Genomic DNA, 22,709 nt, shown 5'->3' on the forward strand with positions numbered 1-22,709 from the left:
CAAACTTTGGATGTCAATCTTAGCCAATCAGTATGGAATATGAAAAATCAAACACATCCGTTGTGATCACATGACTATAGAGATCATGTGTACCGATTTGCGTGAAATTTGGATAAAATTGGAAGGAGTAGTATAAAATAATGTGTTTTACATAAGTCGGCCTCCTGGTGGCGCTATAAAAGGCAGATGTGAAAAATGCAGGGCAAAGGTTTTTCCTTGACCTCTAGGGAGTGTGCATGCAAAGTTTTACACGGATCGGTGCAGTTATAGGTAAAAACACGAATCGGCCTATTATAGCGCCACCATGAGGCTGATTTGACAAAATTCCAATGGTAGTTCTTCCTCGGCCTAATGGGACTGTGCGTGCAACATTTCACGGAAATTGCATGCTGTGTTCATTATTTGAGGCATTTTGTTCAAAACGGAGCACTCCTGCAAACTTTGGAAGACATTTTTAGCCAATCAGGATGGAATATGAGAAATCTGAAAGACCAGTTTCGTTTAATGACTATAGAGATACTGTGTACCGATTTGCGTGACTTTTGGACAAAATCTGTAGGAGTAGTCAAAATTTGTTTTGCACAAATCGGCCTCCTGGTGGCGCTATACAAGGCCCATGAGAAGATTTTGGGGCAAAGGTTCTGAATTGGCATCCAGGGAATGTGTGTGCACAGTTTCGCTGCGATCAAGACAACGGTGCCAGAGATTAGCTGGTCACAGACGGACGGACACACGGACGGACGGACGGACGGGGTGTAAAACATACTCTCTCGCCATGCCTTTCGGCCTGGCGGAGACAATGAGCATTACGGAGGACCAATTATATGACGATTCGGTTGAAAATGGGTCTATAAGCCTACGCATTTCACTGAGGTTCACCAAACCATTTAGTTTCATCTCAGGTTACCGACTCACTTTGTGGACAGTCCGAAATAGGGAAAAATGTAATAATGTACATATCGGCATATTATCGGCACAAACAAGGCTAGGGATGTTATCCCTTTCCAGTGCAGGACACCAGTTTCACGTTAAGGGAAGAGCCAAAGCAAAAATGGCCAATATCTTGATTGCATGGAAACAATGTTCACTTGCCTTGTCCTGAGTGGGACTCTCAACCAAAGTAGTGAGGCGATGCAGGAGCTCCTCATTGAGGGCAAAAAGGTCTTCAAAATCAACCTGTGCATCATGGATTAACATGATTAGAGGTAGGCGGGGTTGCTGGCGGGGTTACTTTCATGGTTAGACAGTCAACATGAGAGGCTACATGGTTATTGTTGGACATGACAGGCAGTATGGTTAGTTAAGTTAGTGTGCGGATATGATGGGCTTATGTTTGCCATATAAATTAAAGACAGCTGGCTTTGACACTCACCTCCTTCCTTTTGGATGCATTCCTCTCCGTCCACTCAACCATAACGACACCTTTGGCTTCATCCACCGATACCACCACCGAAGAATGAACTCGGCCTGGTTGCATATAGATTCATGAAATAGGTCATAGTCATGTTGCATATACATTTAAAGGGATATTTCACTTTGATATTCATTTTTAATCAGACATGCCCGATGTGCAAACCCAGTGTAAATTCAAACTTCATTTTAACAATGTTAGATTCATCGGAAAGACCCATCCTTGGTTCTGGTGACAGAGATTGTCCTTCCAATACGTGAAGATACCGTGTTTTTTCAATTACTTTTTGTTTTGGAAAATGAATATTGAATCAAGGGGCACAACTGTTATGAAATTGTTACATCTTTTGCGCCAAAATACACACCTCAACCAGGGCTTACTTAGACAATTACTAAATTGTCTGAATTATGCAATTGGTATTTATATGCATGATGTAAACTCAGAAACAGTCTACTGGTTGAGATTAAGTGTATTTTGGATAGGGGCAGTGGTTTGCATGTACATAGGCTTGAACTGTATATTGATTGAGATAATCAGCTTCAGGTGTCAGACATACATGGGTATGGGGATGGGCTGTGGTTATGCTGCTATTGAGGAAGGCAGTCTTTGAGACACACATCTGTGTTTTTGACCAATAAGCACCTTCGTTTGACCCAAGGACTCACCTTCCCTTCCCCACTTAGCTCATACTAGGACATGACGGATGTGTCGGCAGAAAAATTGCTCAAATATTTGGCTGAACAATAGTTGGAGAATACATTATTTTTTCCTTTAAAAAAAAAAAAAAGAACTTGACATCAAGCCTTCCCATAATTACACAAACACTCATGAGCTATATTGTCCGTTTATTGAAGATCTGGACAGACCCCGTTACTGAATAAACACTCTAGCAAATGATTATGGTAATATAGAGCAAACAAATACAACCTCTATATAACTGAATGTCACAGACTCACCGTTGCTCCTGCTGATCTGCATAGTCTGACCGAGCAGACATCCAACAATAAGTGCCTCCATTTCTGCCAGAGGATAGTGCTGCTGCAGTCACAAATTGATGTTCAGATTGAAAACACCTGAGTGATTGTTTTTTACTTCTTTGGCTTTTTATCTGCAGTTGGAACACCCGATTGGTCGAATGACAGGAAGTTGTCATCATCAGGCAGATGACGATTGGTGAGACGTTTGACTAGGGCAAACTGGGCAGGGTTGCATAAGGTACAAGTTACTTTTAAATCTCAGACTGGTTTACATATATAATCAGTGGTGGAAAGTAACTAAGTACATTTACTTAAGTACTGCACTTAAGTACAACTTTGAGGAATTTGTACTTTACTTGAGTATTTCCAATTTTCAATACTTTTACTTCTACTCCACTACATCTCAGAGGCAAATATTGTACTTTTACTCCACTACAATTATTTGAAAACTTTAGTTACTAGTTACTTTGCAGGTATAAATTGTTACATTATAAAACATACATTAACCACTGCAGCCTTATTTTATACCTAGGCTATTTGAAAATAGCCGATCTACAAGCTCACAACGCGTCGCATCGCGACGTGTTGTGAGCTTGTAGATCTGCTATTTTCAAATATTTAGTACTTTTACTTTTGGTACTTTAAGTACATTTTGATGCCAATACTTTTGTACTTTTACTCAAGTAATTTTTTAATTCTGGACTTTTACTTGTAACAGAGTATTTTTATATTGCAGTATTGGTACTTTTACTTAAGTAAAGAATTTGAGTACTTTTTCCACCACTGTATATAATGATATGATATGACATCATATGATATGAAATGTAACTAGAAAGTACTGTTCCTGAAGAAACAGTGTGGGATCGCTAAGAATGTTGATGGTATTGGGTATTGATATTGTTAGTAGTGTTAAAGGTTTGAAAGGTTTAAAGTTCTAAAAGTTTGAAAGGTTTGAAAGGTTCTAAAGGTTTGAAAGGTTTGAAAGGTTTGAAAGGTTTGAAAGGTTTGAAAGGTTTGAAAGGTTTGAAAGGTTTGAAAGGTTCTAAAGGTTTGATAGGTTCTAAAGGTTTGAAAGGTTCTAAAGGTTTGAAAGGTTTGAAAGGTTCTAAAGGTTTAAGAGGTTCCAAAGGTTTGAAAGGTTCTAAAGGTTTGAAAGGTTCGAAAGGTTCGAAAGGTTTGAAAGGTTCGAAAGGTTCGAAAGGTTTGAAAGGTCTGAAAGGTTTGAAAGGTTTGAAAGGTCTGAAAGGTTTGAAAGGTTCTAAAGGTTTGAAAGGTTTGAAAGGTTTGAAAGGTTTGAAAGGTTTGAAAGGTTCGAAAGGTTTGAAAGGTTCTAAAGGTTTTAAAGGTCTACGGTTCTAAAGGTTTGTCGGTGTTGAATAGTGTAAAATGTAGTTTTCTAGGGTAAAACTGTGGTTGCTAGGGTCTGATAGCCGGTTGCTAGGTTCTAATAGGTGGTTGCTAGGGTCTAATTGGTGGTTGCTAGGGTAAAACAGGTGGTTGCTAGGTTAGAAAGGTGGTTGCTAGGGTCTAATCGGTGGTTGCTAGGGTATGATAGGTGGTTGCTATGGTCTAATATGGTGTTGCTAGGGTCTAATAAGCAGTTGCTAGGCTCCACTGTAGCTAAATAGGATTTCCCCATTGAAATGAATGGGATTTTTTTTAGCAGTAAAAAGTGAAATATCTCTAAAAGTACAAATTATTTCAAAAATTCAAATGGTAGCCAATATGTCCTAAGTAGGCTGAACGTTATAGAGTTGGAACGGAGTTTCTAGCTAAAAGTATGAATTTCCCCATTGAAATGAATGGGATTTTTTTAGCAGTAAAAAGTGAAATATCTCTAAAAGTACAAATTATTTCAAAAATTCAAATGGTAGCCGACATGTCCTGATCAGGCCGAACGTTGAAGAGTTGGAACGGAGTTTGTAGCTAAAAGTATGAAGGACTAGTTAGGGGCCAAAAAACTGTCCCAAAAACGGTGAAGATAACAGTAGTGTGATCGCTTTAGCGATCCCACAATGATATGATTACTGATATTAATTCATATATAAAGACACACTGTTGCCGATGTGAACCACATACGGAATTAATGTTTTAATAGGCAAAATTATCAACAGTTAGTATTGTTTTGCAGTCCATTCAATCAAACAGTAATTGTGCAATATCATGCATCACCACACTGTGGTAGTGTCGGGACATTTTTACACCATGGGTGAATAACAATCATAGGCGCACCATCACAGACAGACCACATGGCTACATGCCTTCCAATGGCTGGATATCCACCTTTTATTCAATATTACGTTTTTCACTGCAGACTCTTGTCATTCATTCATGTAAATGTTTTAATGTATTTATTTATTTTTCATTTTCCAAAATAAATATAAAAAATAAATGAAAAAAGTTATCGAAAAAACACGGCCCCCTCGCATATTAGGAGGGCAGGGTGAGTCAGCAGAACCAAGGTCGGGTGTTTTTGACGAATCTAACATGTTAAAAATGGAGTTTGAAGTTATAATGGGTTTGTATGGGAAGGGGGCGTGTCTGATAAAATGAATATAAAATATTTTTAACTAATGAATCAAGCAACTTAAAAACGGTCTGTGGGGCTCAAAAAAGCCTGAGTAGAAAACCAAAAGTTTTTTTGAAAGTGAAATATCTATCTATAATATTTACTAATATAGTAAACTATAGGATCATAGAATGTAGAGAGACAGTATAGTGTCAAGTATTGACAGTATTGTCAAGCATCTGCAACCATTTCAACCTCAAGACAACCTCAAGCCCTTTGAGTTGAGTGCGTCTTTCCGTGGAAGTGTGTTGCTTTTTATTAGGAACCCAGGTACATCTTACTTGACCTCCAGAGTGTCACCTCACCGCCTGTCACCTCGCCACCTCGCCGCCTGCTCCTCCCTGTAGTCTTCATGCATACGGACCTCCTCATCCATCCGAGCCTGCAGGTCCTGTGGACAGAGAGGGGAGTGTGTCGGTTGACCATGTTCACACGTCATCATCATTCATGTTCAGGTCTGTAACTCTGACAGTGTACAAATGGAACCAAATGGACCCTTACGGGTCTATAACTCTGAGAGTGTACACATGTTACCCCACAAATCATTAGGCATTACAGACAGTATAGTGTGTCAGTAAACTATAGGATCATAGAATACAGAGAGACAGTGTAGTGTCTCAGTAAACTATAGGATCATAGAATACAGAGAGACAGTGTAGTGTCTCAGTAAACTATAGGATCATAGAATACAGAGAGACAGCGTAGTGTCTCAGTAAACTATAGGATCATAGAATACAGAGACAGTGTAGTGTCTCAGTAAACTATAGGATCATAGAATACAGAGAGACAGTGTAGTGTCTCAGTAAACTATAGGATCATAGAATACAGAGACAGTGTAGTGTCTCAGTAAACTATAGGATCATAGAATACAGAGAGACAGTGTAGTGTCTCAGTAAACTATAGGATCATAGAATACAGAGACAGTGTAGTGTCTCAGTAAACTATAGGATCATAGAATACAGAGAGACAGTGTAGTGTCTCAGTAAACTATAGGATCATAGAATACAGAGACAGTGTAGTGTCTCAGTAAACTATAGGATCATAGAATACAGAGAGACAGTGTAGTGTCTCAGTAAACTATAGGATCATAGAATACAGAGACAGTGTAGTGTCTCAGTAAACTATAGGATCATAGAATACAGAGACAGTGTAGTGTCTCAGTAAACTATAGGATCATAGAATACAGAGAGACAGTGTAGTATCTCAGTAAACTATAGGATCATAGAATACAGAGAGACAGTGTAGTATCTCAGTAAACTATAGGATCATAGAATACAGAGAGACAGTGTAGTGTCTCAGTAAACTATAGGATCATAGAATACAGAGAGACAGCGTAGTGTCTCAGTAAACTATAGGATCATAGAATACAGAGAGACAGCGTAGTGTCTCAATAAACTATAGGATCATAGAATACAGAGAGACAGCGTAGTGTCTCAGTAAACTATAGGATCATAGAATACAGAGACAGTGTAGTGTCTCAGTAAACTATGGGATCATAGAATACAGAGAGGGTGTAATGTGTCAGTAAACTATAGGATCATAGAATGTAGAGAGACAGTGTAGTGTCTCAGTAAACTATAGGATCATAGAATACAGAGACAGTGTAGTGTCTCAGTAAACTATAGGATCATAGAATACAGAGAGACAGTGTAGTGTCTCAGTAAACTATAGGATCATAGAATACAGAGACAGTGTAGTGTCTCAGTAAACTATAGGATCCTAGAATACAGAGAGACAGTGTAGTGTCTCAGTAAACTATAGGATCATAGAATACAGAGAGACAGTGTAGTGTCTCAGTAAACTATAGGACCAATCACCAAAGGAAATACATCTGATGCCATGAATGTAACTGGATGTTACAGTTTGTACATTTTGCTATAGTTACTTGGTTTTTGCTTTAACTTACATTTGACTTTAAAGTTTACATGGCTTTTCATATAACTTAAGGTAGATTGTTAGTGTTTTTAAGGGATATTGTTCCATTGTTTGACAATTGTCTGATTCTTCTAATTCATGTACTAGTGTTAGTGAGACATGAGCTACATTCACAATCAGCATTCAAACGTCCACAGTCTGCATCCAGAATATGGATGATTACAAATATAAATTGACTGACTGTAGTGTTATGATCTAGAGGTTAGGTGTAGGATGTGCTATGTGACTCAGACCATATAAAGGATATGAGTGAGACTATGAAAAATCATGTGACACTGTTTGTCTGGAGACATAATATATCCACACAGACAGTGTAGGATGGTGAACTACAACTAAACCCTGATTATTAACTTAAGATGGGGGGGGGGCAGGCTGGGGGAGAGAGGGGAGGAGAAGGGTCTGGGGGAGGGTGGTGGCGAGGCCTGTACTGGTACCATAGCTGGGCGGGAAGGGGAACTCCTGGTGCATGGACTTGATCATCTGCTGCTGCGCCTGCTGACTCACTGCTGTAAACCTGTAAACCTGTGATGTGACAATAAAACATACAGATTCAAATTCTATTCCCCCGCTCAGGAGCAACTCGGCAAAGGTGCCTGTCTTTCTTGTTTGACATTTGGCTCATTCATTATTCATAAGTCCTTCCCTCATATCACTAGGACATTTCTTTGCTATAATATTAGATTTGTTATTAAATGTAGTTTGAATACGTACAGAAGGAAGTAGGAAGGGCTGGAACTGTGATTCATCTGAGGTGAACATCAGAGACTGATGCTTCTGCTCTGGCTTCAAGACTACAGAGAGAGAAAAGAAGATTTTACATTTACTTTAAACAAGTACATTGTAAATGTACATCCTGCTGGTGAATTCCTCTGCCTCAATCTTGGCCTCAAGCAGGTTCTTGACCAGCTCTTTTGAATTAGACACCAGCTTGATCACAGTGAAAAGTAACTTCTTACACTTCAGAGTGTAAGAAGGCCCCGCCCTCTGTGATACTGCGGTGGATGCAGATCGGGGCTGCATGGGAGCCTAGAGTCTCTCTCTCTCTCTCTGTCTGTCTGTCTGTCTGTCTGTCTGTCTGTCTGTCTGTCTGTCTGTCTGTCTGTCTGTCTGTCTGTCTGTCTGTCTGTCTGTCTGTCTGTCTGTCTGTCTGTCTGTCTGTCTGTCTGTCTGTCTGTCTGTCTGTCTGTCTGTCTCTCTCTCTCTCTCTCTCTCTCTCTCTCTCTCTCTCTCTCTCTCTCTCTCTCTCTCTCTCTCTCTCTCTCTCTCTCTCTCTCTCTCTCTCTCTCTCTCTCTCTCTTCAACGGAACTGTAAATAGTGGAATTATTTATTGGATTATAATTTAAATTATTATTATTAATGTTGTTGTTTCCCCCCCCCAAAATCGCTAAACCCACAAAAATAATGTTGAATGTTAAGTAAATCAAATATTAAAAAAACAAGTGAGGGCTGTACAGTCTAAATCTAAATGAAGACGTTAATGATTTATTTTTAAATATCTTACCAGACTGAATGTCTTCAATCATTTCTATGCTGCTCTCAGCAGCCTGCATGCGCACAGGCATCTTCAGACCTCGAATCCCAATCACTCGCAGAGATCTGCAAGTGCATTAAATCAGTGATTTTCAACCTTTTGAATTTCACAGCATTTGATACAATGTTGTTTCTCTGGGACCACAATCTACACTGTGAATGTGTTTACTTTACTCTGAGAGTGTACAAATGGAACCAAATACTTGGTTCCATTCCATTAGTACACTCTCCCTATAGACCAATTATTTGTTTACCAACATTGAGACTGGATGCACAGGTGATTGTTTCATGCAATCAATTCTCCACCTGTTGTTTTGGGGTGCGCTGGTTTCAGCACACCCCAACCTCCTCTTGTGTGTTGGCTGGTGCTGCACGCCCTAGCAAGACCTGATAGAATGGGTTTCATTGCGTTGCACGCATTCTGGTTCTTATCAGTGTGACGTCGTCTGTTAAGGGGTCTATTCTGGGGTGAACATTCTGTGAAAATAGCCAAGCTCACAGTGCATCACATTGTGACTAATAGTGAGCTTGTAGATCGTCTATTTTCGGCAAAGAGGTTTGGTGTAGAGGGGGGGGAAAAAAGGAGAGACCCCCTAGGGGACTCCGGTCAAAGAAGTACAGTATATATGGTTTAAACGGTTAATCAGCCACACTTTCCCACAAACCAATGTGCTCATTATAAGATGACACCATTTTCTCTGTCTACTTGCTCTGTGCCCTCAGAGGAGGTTTGGGGACAGTTTCAGAAACCCACGCAAAGACATTATTGATAAGCTAATAGAAACTGGCCTTTCTTTTCCTGTAAAGTTAGCATGCTGAAATAGAAGCCATTATTCCTTCATAAAAAAAGAAAGGTTTGAAATCTTAGGTAGGCAGGTTTCTGTACTAGCCACAGCCCACTTCTGAGACACATACTGTAAGCACGTAGACAGAAATAATACCATCTTATGCGCATTAGTGAAGAGTGAAGACCAATTATATGCATATAAGGTTGAGAAAGGCTGACGTGCCCTTTGTAAGAACTATTCCACTTGTTGCAATAACTGGTTGAATCTAATCTATGACGTGAGTGTTCCGCAGATGTCAAGGGAGGACATCGCTTTAATACATTGTTTCTCTCTATGTCAAAGAAAAGACAAACAACAAAGAAAGAGCATGTGCTCAAACGTTACATTCAAAGGTGTGTGCAGCGCAAATTGAGCAAGCTTCTATATGCACAAGGCCAAACTTGCTAGATGACGTAGCATACACACTTGAAGTTACAGTTCTTCCAGCTTTTTATCTAGGATAAGATAGTATAGACATGGGATCCAAACACCAATAAATATAGGCTCAATAATGTAAATAACAGGCATGCAAACAGCCCAGAGGTGAAAAAGGTGACATGTTGTTTTCTTTTGGGTCAGGTGTCACACAATTGCCCTATTTGGGTTCAAAAGAGGTGACTGTAGCTGAAAAGTGACACTTTTGCATGTCTGAAATAAGTGATTTTAAATCGTTGTGGATGAGAGAGTCCATACCTCAACTATAGTGGTAAGACAATGGTGAACAATTATAGTTATAGTTATAGTGCTTGGCGTGAATGGCCCTTTAAGAGCATCTGCTAAATACCTAAATTGTAAATGGTAAATTGCATGTTGGCCGAGGTTTTTAGGTCAAAGTTATTTTTATTTCCCAGAAGCTGCTGCCATGTATCAGGCCAGCTGTGACTGCTTAAATCAGTCATCAGCCACCCTAGCCCTACACACAGAAAAATAAAGGTGCCAATGCAACCGAAACTGGTTCTTCAGAGTGATGCCATAGAAGAACCATTCCAGAAAGAACCTTTCAGACCAAGGTTCTTTAAAGAACATTTCTTGTTCCTCAAACAACTTTGACAAAAAGGAGGAACGTGAAGAACCATTCAATGAATAAAATGTTTCTTTAGTAGGTGATGGTTCTTTCACTGGAACCATTTAACAATCATTATTTTTCTGTATGTACATACCACCAAATGCCAAACTGAAACTGAAGCCATTTCCCCCCCTTATTCACTCATTAGTTCTATTTTGTCATTGGCAGGGCTAGAAAACATGTACACTGCAGATAAAAGAATCAACGTGCAAACTCCAACATTGTAGCCCATGGAATGGAATGTTCAGAAATGTGTCTCTTTAATACGGTGAGAAGAATATCTCAATCCTTTGAGAAACCAAGGTAACATTTCAGCCACAAAGCACGTTTTCAACACCATCTGCATTTGCTGTTGGCCTCACTGTAATCACTTCAGACAACATCAGACAATATACTGTATGTCACTAGCTTTGAAAGGCTCACATCAAGTGGTAGGGAAGGCTTTCTCAAAACATATTTTAAAAATCAGAAGATGAAGGGACAAAGGGCCAGTTGTGCAACACAATTTTATACAATATAATAGTAGTGGGGGTCCATGCTTTGTCTCTCTTAGTCTAAAAAGGTTGAAGACCCCTGGCCAGTTCATCACAGAACAAAACCTTCCAGTCTTCATCAGGGAGTAAACCAGACAGTGAACACAATAGGATATGAAGAGGAAATGTAGTTGCCAGGCCAAAGTTCCCAGGCCAACCAATAATTCCAGTTTTATTGCCTTCAGGATGGATTATCAATATACATAATACTGTACTGACCATTTGTGCACAATACAAAAATAAAACATGTATTTTTTTACCAGCTTGCCATCCACAGCATAGATTTTTTAACAATAAAATAATAAATATAATAAAGAGCTATGCCTTTATCTGAAACAAAATATTGATTGCTTTTCACTTCTAAGCAAATGAGTGACGTTATACAATTCAATCTTCAGTGCTTCCTGAATCCCTTCAGAATGGGGTAGATGTTCTCGAACGCTTCGTAGATCTCACCGCGGTCTTTGGCTCCTGAATGATCAGAACACAAGCTAAGAATCACACGTAGGAGGCAGATATTATTATTAATTATGTTATTATTAATTATGTAGCAATAATTATAGCAATGATACATTTTGTTTAGCATTTCATACAGAAAAAAAGCACACAACAGCTCAAAAATAAACATTTGAACTGGTGAGCTTTCACAAATTACCACTTTACAGTGCTTTGTAGTTTTTTGATATTTGCATTTCACAAGTTGGTAATAATTATATAATACAAATACTACAGTATTTATTTAAATTTAGAAAATTATCCACATAACTTTGACTGAGCACTGATATTTTACAGCACCCTAACCAGTACAACCACAGTCTTCTACTGTTGTACTGGGAGCTGACCAGTACAACCACAGTCTTCTACTGTTGTACTGGGAGCTGACCAGTACAAACAGAATCTTCTACTGTTGGTTACTGGGAGCTGACCAGTACAACCACAGTCTTCTACTGTTGTACTGGGAGCTGACCAGTACAACCACAGTTCTACTGTTGGTCACTGGGAGCTGACCAGTACAACCAGTCTCATATTGTTTAGTACCTGTAAGAACAACCTTCCCAGAGACAAAGATGAGAAGTACGATTCGAGGTTTCACCATCCGGTAGATCAGACCTGGAAACAGCTCTGGCTCATAACTAGCGCACACGCACACACAAACACACATACACACACACACACACACACACACACACACATACACACACACACACACACACACACACACACACACACACACACACACACACAGTAGGAACAGTTGTATCTGTCATGTGACACAGTTAAAGAACTGGACAGAATAAATGATCATGTCCTCGTAAGTTGTAATGCACCTCTGTTGAGGTCACAAGTGTACATTATTGTAATATGTCTCTGTATCTCTGTCTGTCTACCTGATGAGCCGCCTGTCTGACTGCTGAACTGTCTGTCTACCTGATGAGCCGCCTGTCTGACTGCTGAACTGTCTGTCTACCTGACGAGCCGCCTGTCTGACTGCTGAACTGTCTGTCTACCTGATGAGCCGCCTCTCTGACTGCTGAACTGTCTGTCTACCTGATGAGCCGCCTGTCTGACTGCTGAACTGTCTGTCTACCTGACGAGCCGCCTGTCTGACTGCTGAACTGTCTGTCTACCTGACGAGCCGCCTGTCTGACTGCTGAACTGTCTGTCTACCTGATGAGCCGCCTGTCTGACTGCTGAACTGTCTGTCTACCTGATGAGCTGTATGTCTGCCTACTGAACTGTCTGTCTACCTGCTAAAATGTGTGTGTACCTGCTGATCTGTCTACCTTCTGAGCTGTGTGTGTACCTTCTGTGCTGTGTGTGTACCTGCTGAACTGTTGGTGAGTGAGGACCAGTCCCTCCAATCTGATGGGGAAGCACACATCACAGCTTGCCACCATGTTCTGGATCTTAAACTCCAGGAAGCGTGCTGGGAACCCCAGTTTCTGAACCACGCGGGCATACTTCCTGGCTGCCAGCCGGGACTGTTCCTCACTGCGTTGAAGGACAGACCACAGGTCAGACTCTAATCACTTTAAGAAGTTCAGATTTAACCTTTATTTAACTAAGGAAATCCACTGAAATTCATACTCCACAGTCAGTCAGGCAGTCAGTCAGACACACACACACACACACAAAAAAAAACTTGTTAATAAAGTAATCAATCAATTCTAGCGTTGTGGAATACATAACTAGCACAGTGGTCCGTTGTGTTTTTCCCCCCTCTATTCTTACTTTAGATTTATATTATTTAACAATGTTGCATGTCATTTCCAGCAGTGTAATGTTACTAAGTACATTTACTCAAATACTGTACATAACTACAATGTTGAGGTATTTTTTACTTTACTGGAGTATTTCCAATTTTCAGTACATTTACTTCTACTCCACTACATCTCAGAGGCAAATATTATACTTTTACTCCACTACAATCATTTGAAAACTTTAGTTACTAGTTACTTTGCAGATTTTGATTATTATTTCAAAACGTACGTTAACCACTTTCAGCCCTATATACATTTAGGCCATTTGAAAACAGCCGATCTACAAGCTCACAATGCGTCGCATCATTGTGAGCTTGTAGATCTGCTATGCAGTGGCATGCTGGGAAGGTGGCATCAAGGCCGGGGAGCTGAACAAACTCAATAAAATCATAAAGAAGGCCAGCTCTGTGGTTGGCCTCCGAATGGAAGGGCTGCAGTCAGTCGCAGAGAGGAGGATTAGGGACAAACTGAACTCCATCCCCCATTAAGACCTGGAACGCATCTGTGTCACTTTAGATTTCTTTGGGCTATTCAAAAATAGCAGATCTGCAAGCTCATAGCGCGGCACCGAGTGCCGCGCTACGAGCTTGCAGATCTGCTATTTTTGAAAAATCGTGAAAAAATATATATTTTATTTTTTTCAAAAAACTGTTGGGATTTAGATTTTTTTTAAAGAATCGCCTCAGGTCTTAATGGGTTAACCCCTCCCATCCACTCTAAGGCGAGCTGCAGGACAGAGAGAGCACCTTCAGCCAACTCTCTCCCTCAATGCATATGGTCCTGTGTCGGCCCTGGTCTTGTGTGATTATGTCCGGTGTGTTTCTGTTTGTCTGGTAGATTAGATTATTTACTGCTGTAACGCCTTCGGGGATTAATAAAGTATATCTCATCTCATTTTCAAAGGATTTTTATACATTTTATACATTTGAAAACTTGTGAAACAGGACATTTTGTATAATGAGTACTTTCTACTTTTGGTACTTAATTACATTTTGATACCAATACTTTTGTACTTTCACTCAAGTACATTGTGAATCCCGGAACTTGTTTTAATGACTAAATGACGTTATTGTAACCAGTCTCTATTGTAGCGTATATTAATACAATATAACTAGTACTCTTCCATTGAGACATTTAGGCCTTGTTCAGAGTGGCAGCCCATCATATCCAGCCTAAATCTGATTTCCAATCCAATCCAGATCCACAATTCGGATTCTGAACAGGGCTTAGACCCTGGAGTCGGGTAGGACACCCACTGGATGAGTAGTAGTACTCATAAGCAGAATTATCTCCCCCGGCCAAGGAGAGATTCCCTCTCGAAAGAGCGGCAAAGGTTTGGTCTCCCACGGGTTCGAATCCCGGGTGCAGAAATACTCTTTTACAAGTAAAAGTCCGGTAATCAAAATTTACTTGAGTAAAAAAATATACTTAAAGTACCAAAAGTACTCATTGAGCAGAATGTCCCATTTCACAAGTTCAAAATGTATACAAATCTTTTGAAAATAGCAGATCTACAAGCTCACAATGTGTTGTGATGCGACGCATTGTGAGCTTGTAGATCGGCTATTTTCAAATGGCCGAAATACATATAGGGCTGGAGTGGTTAATGCATGTTTTCTACAAATCTACAAAGCAACTAAAGCTGTCAAATAATAATTGTAGTGGAGTAAAAGTACAATATTTGCCTCTGAGATGCAGTGGAGTAGAAGTAAAAGTATTGAAAATGGGCAACACTCCAGTAAAGCAAAAATTCCTCAAAAGTTCTTAGTACATAAGTACAGTACTTGAGTAAATGTACTTAACTACTTTACACCACTGCTGCTGGGTGGGACATGGAAATTGCGGATTGCAGCTTTAACAAAGTGACTTTGAATTGCAAACACACTGCAGCATTGGAATGATTCCAGAACGCTCTGTGACGGGCGTCATCGGCATCATGGGCGTCATGTGGCAGAAAGGCGAAGCCGCAGTTCCTGTTCCAGACTCCGCCCCTTGCACCGAGTCTCCAGTACCTCCGGAATGGTGGAATTCTGGGTATTGTAGTCTGTGAAGATGCCGCTGTCCTGAGTCATGTTCAATGAACTGTTTCCACCTGAAAAATAAGCATCAGCTGGATATAATACTGTTTTGTTTTTCATAGAATTAAATATACATGTATAATCGAACTACTGTCTCCCATCAAAGACCAAGTCTTTATTTATTTTGATCGTATTCATCTCTCTCTAGTCTTACCTGTACATATACTGTGATACATGCTTACTGTTGTTGCTGCTATGACACCTGAATTCTCCCACGGGAATCAAAAAAGATCGATCTATCCATCTATCTGTCTATCAATAGCAGTGGTTCTCAAACCTTTTCAAGTGAAGGATCTCCAAATTAATATGTGTTTGGCCATGGACCCCCATCTGAAAATATTTTGTGACATTCTTTCAAGATTTTCTGAAAATAGCAGATCTACAAGCTGTGAGCTTGGTGATCAGCTATTTTCAAATAGTCAATGTATACATGTATATGTATATAGGGTTACGGTGGTTCAACTGATTTGAAACGTATTCTAAACTCATTTTGCTGGGGACCGTCTGTAACCCTATTTTATGAACCACGAACCACTGTTCTATAGTATTAATCCATGTTTTCATCAAACCTCACCCCCCTGTTTCCCTCTCTCTCTGATGGATACATCTTAAACATCATACCAAACACACTGTGTCTACTGTCTATTGCTCCATCCGTCCATATACCTGCATTGCTCTGATCAGATGCTGGGTCTTCCTGGGTACTGAGTTCGTCCGGCAGGAAGCTGAGATCCAGTTCATCTCCAAGTTGTTTGTTCTCCTGTTCCCCCGTCGATGAGGAGAGGAAGGTCGCTTCCTGGAGCTTAGGAGTTCCCAGCTCTCCATCAAACATAAAGCTAGATGCATCCTGCACAGAGAAACATCTCTTCATCAAACATAAAGCTAGATGCATCCTGCACAGAGAAACATCTCTTCATCAAACATAAAGCTAGATGCATCGTGCAGAATAACATCTCTTCATCAAACATAAGCTAGATGCAGGCCTTGTCTGTTTGGAGGTAGTCCAACATTGTAAACATGTTGCACAAAATCATAACGTGTCCTCATCCACTGTCTGCCTGTATGTTATCAGTGTGATATCAGTCCAACTTGCCATACGGAATCCATTACCCTGTATGTATGTGACATCATGAGCTTGTAGATCTGCTATTTTTGAAAAATCACTAACATTTGTGCAAATCTTTGAATATATGTATTTTTTAAAGCATTTAATTCTTTTTTAACTCAAATCTTTCCTTCGGGGGGGGGGGGGTCCCTGAAACAATATATTTTGAGATGGGGGTCCAAATACATATACATTTGGGGGCCCTTGACATGAAAATGTTTGAGAACCACTGATTATAGCAACTTCAGTTTTTTCAAAAAACTTTTAGGATTTAGAAGACATTTGCAAAAATGACATTTGTGTGTGTGTGTGTGTGTGTGTGTGGTGTGTGGTGTGTGGTGTGTGGTGTGTGGTGTGTGTGTGTGTGTGTGTGTGTGTGTGTGTGTGTGTGTGTGTGTGTTGTGCATGAGGATTACTATGTGCGTGTGTTTTCCCTGTTCTCTGCCTTGCTGTTTTTGTTTTTCAAGGACCCCATAACTCTGAGAGCGTACAGGCTGTGTCCCAGGCTGTCAGATATAAGAAGAAGATAAATGAAGTCCTTCAGTCAGTCACAAGATTAGTACAGCAATGAGGTCAGGTAAAAATATTTGTGGGTTCCAGCACATGTAGGGGTGAAGGGTAATGAGAAAGCGGATGAGTTGGCTAAGAAGGCGTTAGAGAAAGGGACAGTAGAGATGAAGTAGCCTGGTAAACCCTCCCTCCAGAAATCTCATATGTATTTTATTTCAGGAGTGAGTCTGGCCTGCAGACCTATATGGGCAATTTGGCTGTGGGCTGGAGTTGGGCGGGAGTAATGTAGCTTTGATGTCCAAGCGGCCCTTTGATGTCCAATTAAGCCACTTTAGGCTGCAGTGATTATCACCAGGAGTAATTGGTTTGTCTTTGATGTTAATGAGCAGCTTGTATGAAAGGTGTATTGATTAATGACGTGTGAACCACTCGGGTTCCACCTGATTGGCCTACCCCCGCTGTCAATCACAAAACAATGAGCGAGGACGCTGATTGGCTCGGTTATTTGGTAATGCACTAGAAACGCCCATACAAGCCTTCATGCCAGACTCACTCCTGGAATCAAATGGAAATGAGATTTCCGGAGGGAGGGTTTACCAGGCTAGAGATGAAGGTTAGTAGGCCTATTAAGTATAAAGAAGAAGCAGTGGTGGAAAAAGTACTCAAATATTTTACTTAAGTAAAAGTATCAATACATCACATTGTGAGCTTGTAGATCAGCTATTTACAAATGGCAGAAATGTATATAGAAGTGGGTAATGTATGTTTTGTAATAATAAACAAAAACTACAAGGTAACTAAAGTTTTCAAATAATTGTAGTGGAGTAAAAGTACAATATTTGCCTCTGAGATGTAGTGGAGTATAAGTAAAAGTATTGAAAATTGGTAATACTCAAACGTAAAAGTACCTCAAGTACAGTACTTGAGTAGATTAGATACAGTAGTGAGATTTTGTTTGATCAATACTATGGATCAGAAGGTGGCCACCAAAAGCTGGATGCCAACCACCAGTGGTGGAGGCGTAGCCAGGGTCAATGTGGTCATGTACACCTTTTTCCCTTTCTTTTTCAATAAACTGTTAAATTGTGATATTATCAAACATAAATATCAGACATATCAGACTACATTTCCCAAAAGGAAATGCATGTATTTAATTCAGTGTGACCAGAAACAAAGAATTAAATCAACCTATATGATATCCCACCTGGCCATAATAATGACCAGAGGGGGATATCACAACAAAAAGCAAAAGCAGAAGCATGGATTCTCCCCTGCCTTACTGTACATTAGGATGTCGAGAACACAGTAAAACCCTCAAAGAGTGTACGAATCAACACTGATGATTTGTAAAGTGCTTAGACCAGGACACACACGACATGTCTCTCTATTTTACTTACACTGGCGATGGTGTCGTCAAAGTATTGTTCCAAAGCTGATTCATCCATTGTAAACTAAAGAACATTTCAACAGACGTAACAACATCACTAACACCCATCTCTCTGCCTCAATCAAGTTGATGAGGCACGCAGGTGTGTGTGTGTAGTAGGACACGACGGCCGTCTGTCACGACCGTCATGGATGAACTTCAACCTGGTGTTTGCACTTTCTCCATTTACAGCCTGCACATCTACATAAACGTTCAAATTTCAAATATAAAGTAATGACCCTATGGCCACAGATGTAAATATTATGTACGGGCCCACAGAAGTACCCGCATTGTCTGTATTATTCAATAAAACGTATTTTAATCCGATCAGCGGCCATTTTCTCACAGAGTTATATTGCATTAGAGTGCAATACACCTCCCAACCGATAGAGTCGCGTATCTGAAAGCATACGGAAACAATTTGAAGAAATGGCCACAGATCGGATTAAAATGCTTTTCATTGAACAATACGGATACTTCTGTGGGTAGTACATGATTTTAACATTCGTGACCATGGGGTAAGTACTTTATATTTGAAATCTGAACCTTTACATAGATGAACGGACTGTAAATGGAGAAAGTGCAAACACCAGATAGAAGTTCATCCATGACTGTCATGATATGACAGTCATGTTTCAGGGCTAGGGGTGTGTAGCTACTTGGAACAGATGCAGGTACAAGTTAACTGTCTGTGGAAATGTTTAGTTTCACACCTGCAAGCTAATGTGTGAAAAGAGTGTGCATCTGCTGAGACAACTAAATGTAATATTTTATATTTTTATATTTGTCGTCATTTGTTTCTGCTGCTGCTCAGTTTGTGATGCCATCGCAACTTTCGCAAGTAGTTCACTAACTCGCCTGTAGGAGAAGACAGAACATGTCACCACCACGCACTGGAGCATTGCAGAAGAAGAAGGGTCTGTACTTTTAGCCCTGAAACATCAACTTGCTCTTGGTTTTGAAAATGTCTCCATTTATACAACCCGTACATCTACATAAACGTTCATATATCAAATATAAAGTGTTTACCCTATGGGCATGGATGTAATAAGTTAAAACGCTTTAGTTTAAGTACCCATATCTTCCGTATTGTTCAATAAAGAGCATTTTAATCCGATCGGGAGCCATTTTTTTGTAGAATTATAATGTATCAGAATGCAATACATCTTCCAACCGATAAGGTCGCGTAGTTGAAAGTACATGATTTTTGGGCGGTGAAACCGCCCCTATAAGTGAGGTTTGGAAAAATTTACAATTATCCTGCGCTGTGAAACCGGCCCTATAAGTGAGGTTTGGAAATTTGTACAATTATCCTGCACCGTGATTGGCCAATCACAGTCTATTCAGGACTGTGATTGGCCAGTGTCACATGACACATGTGCATAGCCCTATATAAGAAACCATAACTTGAGAAAAACCATCAATTTGTTTTTCTCAAGTTATGGTTTCGTCCATCATAAAGAGTGTTTCAATAAATGTATTTATCTTTTGTACATGATTGGTTGACTCCATTCAGTATTGTGATTAGCTAGCAAGACACCGCCCACTTCACACAGGGTGTGATTTTTTTTTTAAAGAAATGACCACTGATCGGATTTAAATTGTTTTTATTGGACAATACGGAAGATACGGGTACTTAAACTTAAGCGTTTTAACTTAATACATCCGTGGCCATAGGTTAAGCACTTTTATAAGCAACGTTTATGTAGATGATCGGATTGTAAATGGAGAAATTTTTAAAACCAGGAACAAGTTGCGCCATGACGCCTGTGACAGACGAGCGTCATGTGAACGCCAGCTGTGAACCCAGTGGCTAGGTCTGCGCTGTACGCATGCGCCCCGGATGTAAACAAAGCAGCATGGCCGCACGGAGCTCTGTGATATGTCTGCTTCTAAAGACACAATAATGATCATTCTAATAATGTCACACCATAACTAAACAGTAAGATTGAATAGTCTATTTACTGTTCTTACGTCCAGAAATGTGAAGTTTGGCCTGCGGAAGGTTTCAATAAACTTTAATGTTATTATGGCAGAGGCAGAGCAAATAGCAGCTGTGGAGAAATGTCTAACATCTCAGGAGGCACATGGTGAGTTGCTGCTGTCATTCTCAACCGTTTTAATATCAAGGATCAAAGAAATGAAAATAAGGTTGAAAAGGATGATTGATTGAAGATGAGTCATTATTTTATGACAACCCAAACACCTGCTAAATACAGCCTTTGATAAGGACCAACCAAATGCACCACTGATCGAGGTTGCCAATAGAAAACTGAAACTATTTTTCCCCCTTTTTTTTTCTTCTCAGAACTGTACCTGAACCAATCAGTGCCTTACTTGGATGAGCCCCCACCTCCTCTGGACTTCTACCGTGACTGGATTGGTCCAAACAAACTCTGCATCATTCGCAATGCCTTCAACCATTGGCTGGCCCTGTCCAGGTGGAGCCCCTCCTATCTCAGGTAAGGGTGACATACATGGTTGTTCTTGTCACTCAGTCAATATTTTCAGGATTTGTGTCATTTTGTGCAAAACGGGCCCCTCCCGCAAAGGCCAACCATAGGCAAGAGACAAGGTGTACCAATTTGCATGAGTTTTGGACTAAATGTGTTTTTTAGTAGTAGCAAAACGTGTTTTGAAGAAAACACAAAATGGCAGAACATCTTGTCAGGCGTGGCCTATAGGGGGGGGAGAAAAATGATTGTGCAACCTACAGTTTAAGAGTTACAGGCCAAAACGTGGCCTGTTATAGCGCCACCATGGAAACAACTGGTCAGGGTGCCCCAGACAGAAGAGGCCTATGTTCCGAAAGGAACATAAATGCCTAATTAAGTAAGTATGAGGCTGATTTGACTGGGAGTGTGCGTCCAATGTTTCACGCTGATCGGTCAAGCGGTGGCCGGCATTACCTGCTCACAGACAGACAGACAAACTCACAGAATCACAGGGGTGAAAGCATAATCCCCGGCCCCGGCCGCTTTCGGCCAGGCGGAGATAGGAAGGTTTAAGAATGAGTGATGCCAGATCACATAAAAGCATTAGGAGAACACAGATCCTCAGAACGACTTTGTGAAGTATATTGAAATAATGAAATGTGTCAGTAATTAGAATTTCTTTGTATATTTAAATTACGTGTCATATCTGCCCTGTGCAATTTGTGATTATGAAGCAAATAAAAAAAACTGACGGAAATCGAAATTGTATTATGTTCCTGAATGTCCAACGGCAAAAACACTAATAATGAAATTGTTAATCGCAATTATGTACGTGACAATTCATCGTCAGCTTAAATGTGTGACCGTGACGGCCCTAGTTACACACAATGTGAACATGTGGTTTCACTGCTCTTCCCCCCCAGGGAGACGGTGGGGTCAAAGGTTATCAGCGTGGCCGTGACCCCTAACGGTTACGCAGACGCTGTGAACGGAGATCGCTTTGTGATGCCAGAAGAGCGACAGATGACCTTCTCCTCCCTGCTGGACGTCATCGAGAGGAAGGTAGTCAAATCCATGTTATATTCATTATTATCGTGGTGTAGGGCAGGGGCGATATGACTTAAAAATAGGATCAATATAATAATCATGATTATTGCCTTTTCAGACTCACCCCCTAGTCCACACTGGTTTCTCCTTGTATTCTTGATGATATATCTTGGTCATGTTTTGTTAACTTAGATTTGTGATGCGTTCACTATTATACTACTCATAGTATATTAATACTAATGTTATTTTTTAGGTGGAGCAGCGTGGAGTCTTCTACGTACAGAAACAGTGTTCTAACCTGACAGAGGAGTTGACTGAACTGACTGAAGACGTCGAGTCTCACATACCCTGGATGAGCCAAGCTCTGGGTACCAATGGCTTCTGATACAATATACTGTAATAGGCCAGTGATTATCAAACTTTTTCATGCCAAGGACCCCTAAATTGATATATATTTGGCCGCGGACCCCCATCTGAAAACGTTTTGTGCCAGGGACCCCCAGGAGCGAAGATTTGAGTAAAAAATGTATGGTTTAAAAAATGTATATATATTTTCAAAGATTTGAAAACATTTTAAAAGATTTTTCAAAAATCTACAAGCTCATAGCGCGGCACTCGCTATGAGCTTGTATATCTACTATTTTTGAATAGCTAAAGTATAAAATAATAGTTTAAGTGGTTAAAATGATTGTGACGCTATATGAACTACTTTTGCTGGGGACCCCTGGTACCCCCCCAAGGACCCCTGGGGGTCCCCGGACCCCACTTTGAGAACCAATGTAATAGGCGTCCCTATTTTGGACATGTCATTATTGTCAAAAGTAAAAGGAATATATTATCAAAAAAGCGTTGATAAAAAAGCCCCTTAAAGGGTTAGTTCAGATTTTTTGAGTATTTTCTGTAGGAAATACTTACCATTAATGTAGTGGTTGCAAAGGTATTAATTGATTGCCCGAGTCCCGTGGTCAGAGTTATGGTCCGGTTCTGATAAATATGAA

General features: G+C 40.2%; 2 protein-coding genes across 2 annotated transcripts; both read right to left on the reverse strand.

Moving 5' to 3' along the window:
- Positions 1-1,023: 1,023 nt before the first annotated feature.
- LOC308074657 (kinesin-like protein KIF2C) lies at positions 1,024-2,444 on the reverse strand (the record flags this gene model as incomplete). The annotated part of the gene is made up of 3 exons (XM_080414164.1): positions 2,368-2,444; positions 1,373-1,467; positions 1,024-1,176 (listed from the first exon to the last, which is right to left on the reverse strand). Exons 1-3 carry the CDS (start codon positions 2,426-2,428, stop codon positions 1,024-1,026), a joined length of 309 nt encoding a protein of 102 aa, XP_080270290.1. The 5' UTR covers positions 2,429-2,444.
- Positions 2,445-11,243: 8,799 nt separating this feature from the next.
- LOC308074658 (TATA box-binding protein-like 2) lies at positions 11,244-18,248 on the reverse strand (the record flags this gene model as incomplete). The annotated part of the gene is made up of 6 exons (XM_080414165.1): positions 11,244-11,320; positions 11,888-11,982; positions 12,674-12,841; positions 14,996-15,202; positions 15,794-16,035; positions 18,201-18,248. 6 exons carry the CDS (start codon positions 18,246-18,248, stop codon positions 11,244-11,246), a joined length of 837 nt encoding a protein of 278 aa, XP_080270291.1.
- Between the last annotated feature and the right edge of the window lie 4,461 nt (positions 18,249-22,709).

Source organism: Gymnoscopelus braueri (genome assembly GCF_963280865.1).
Source record: "Gymnoscopelus braueri genome assembly, chromosome: 19".
Lineage (NCBI taxonomy): Eukaryota > Metazoa > Chordata > Actinopteri > Myctophiformes > Myctophidae > Gymnoscopelus > Gymnoscopelus braueri.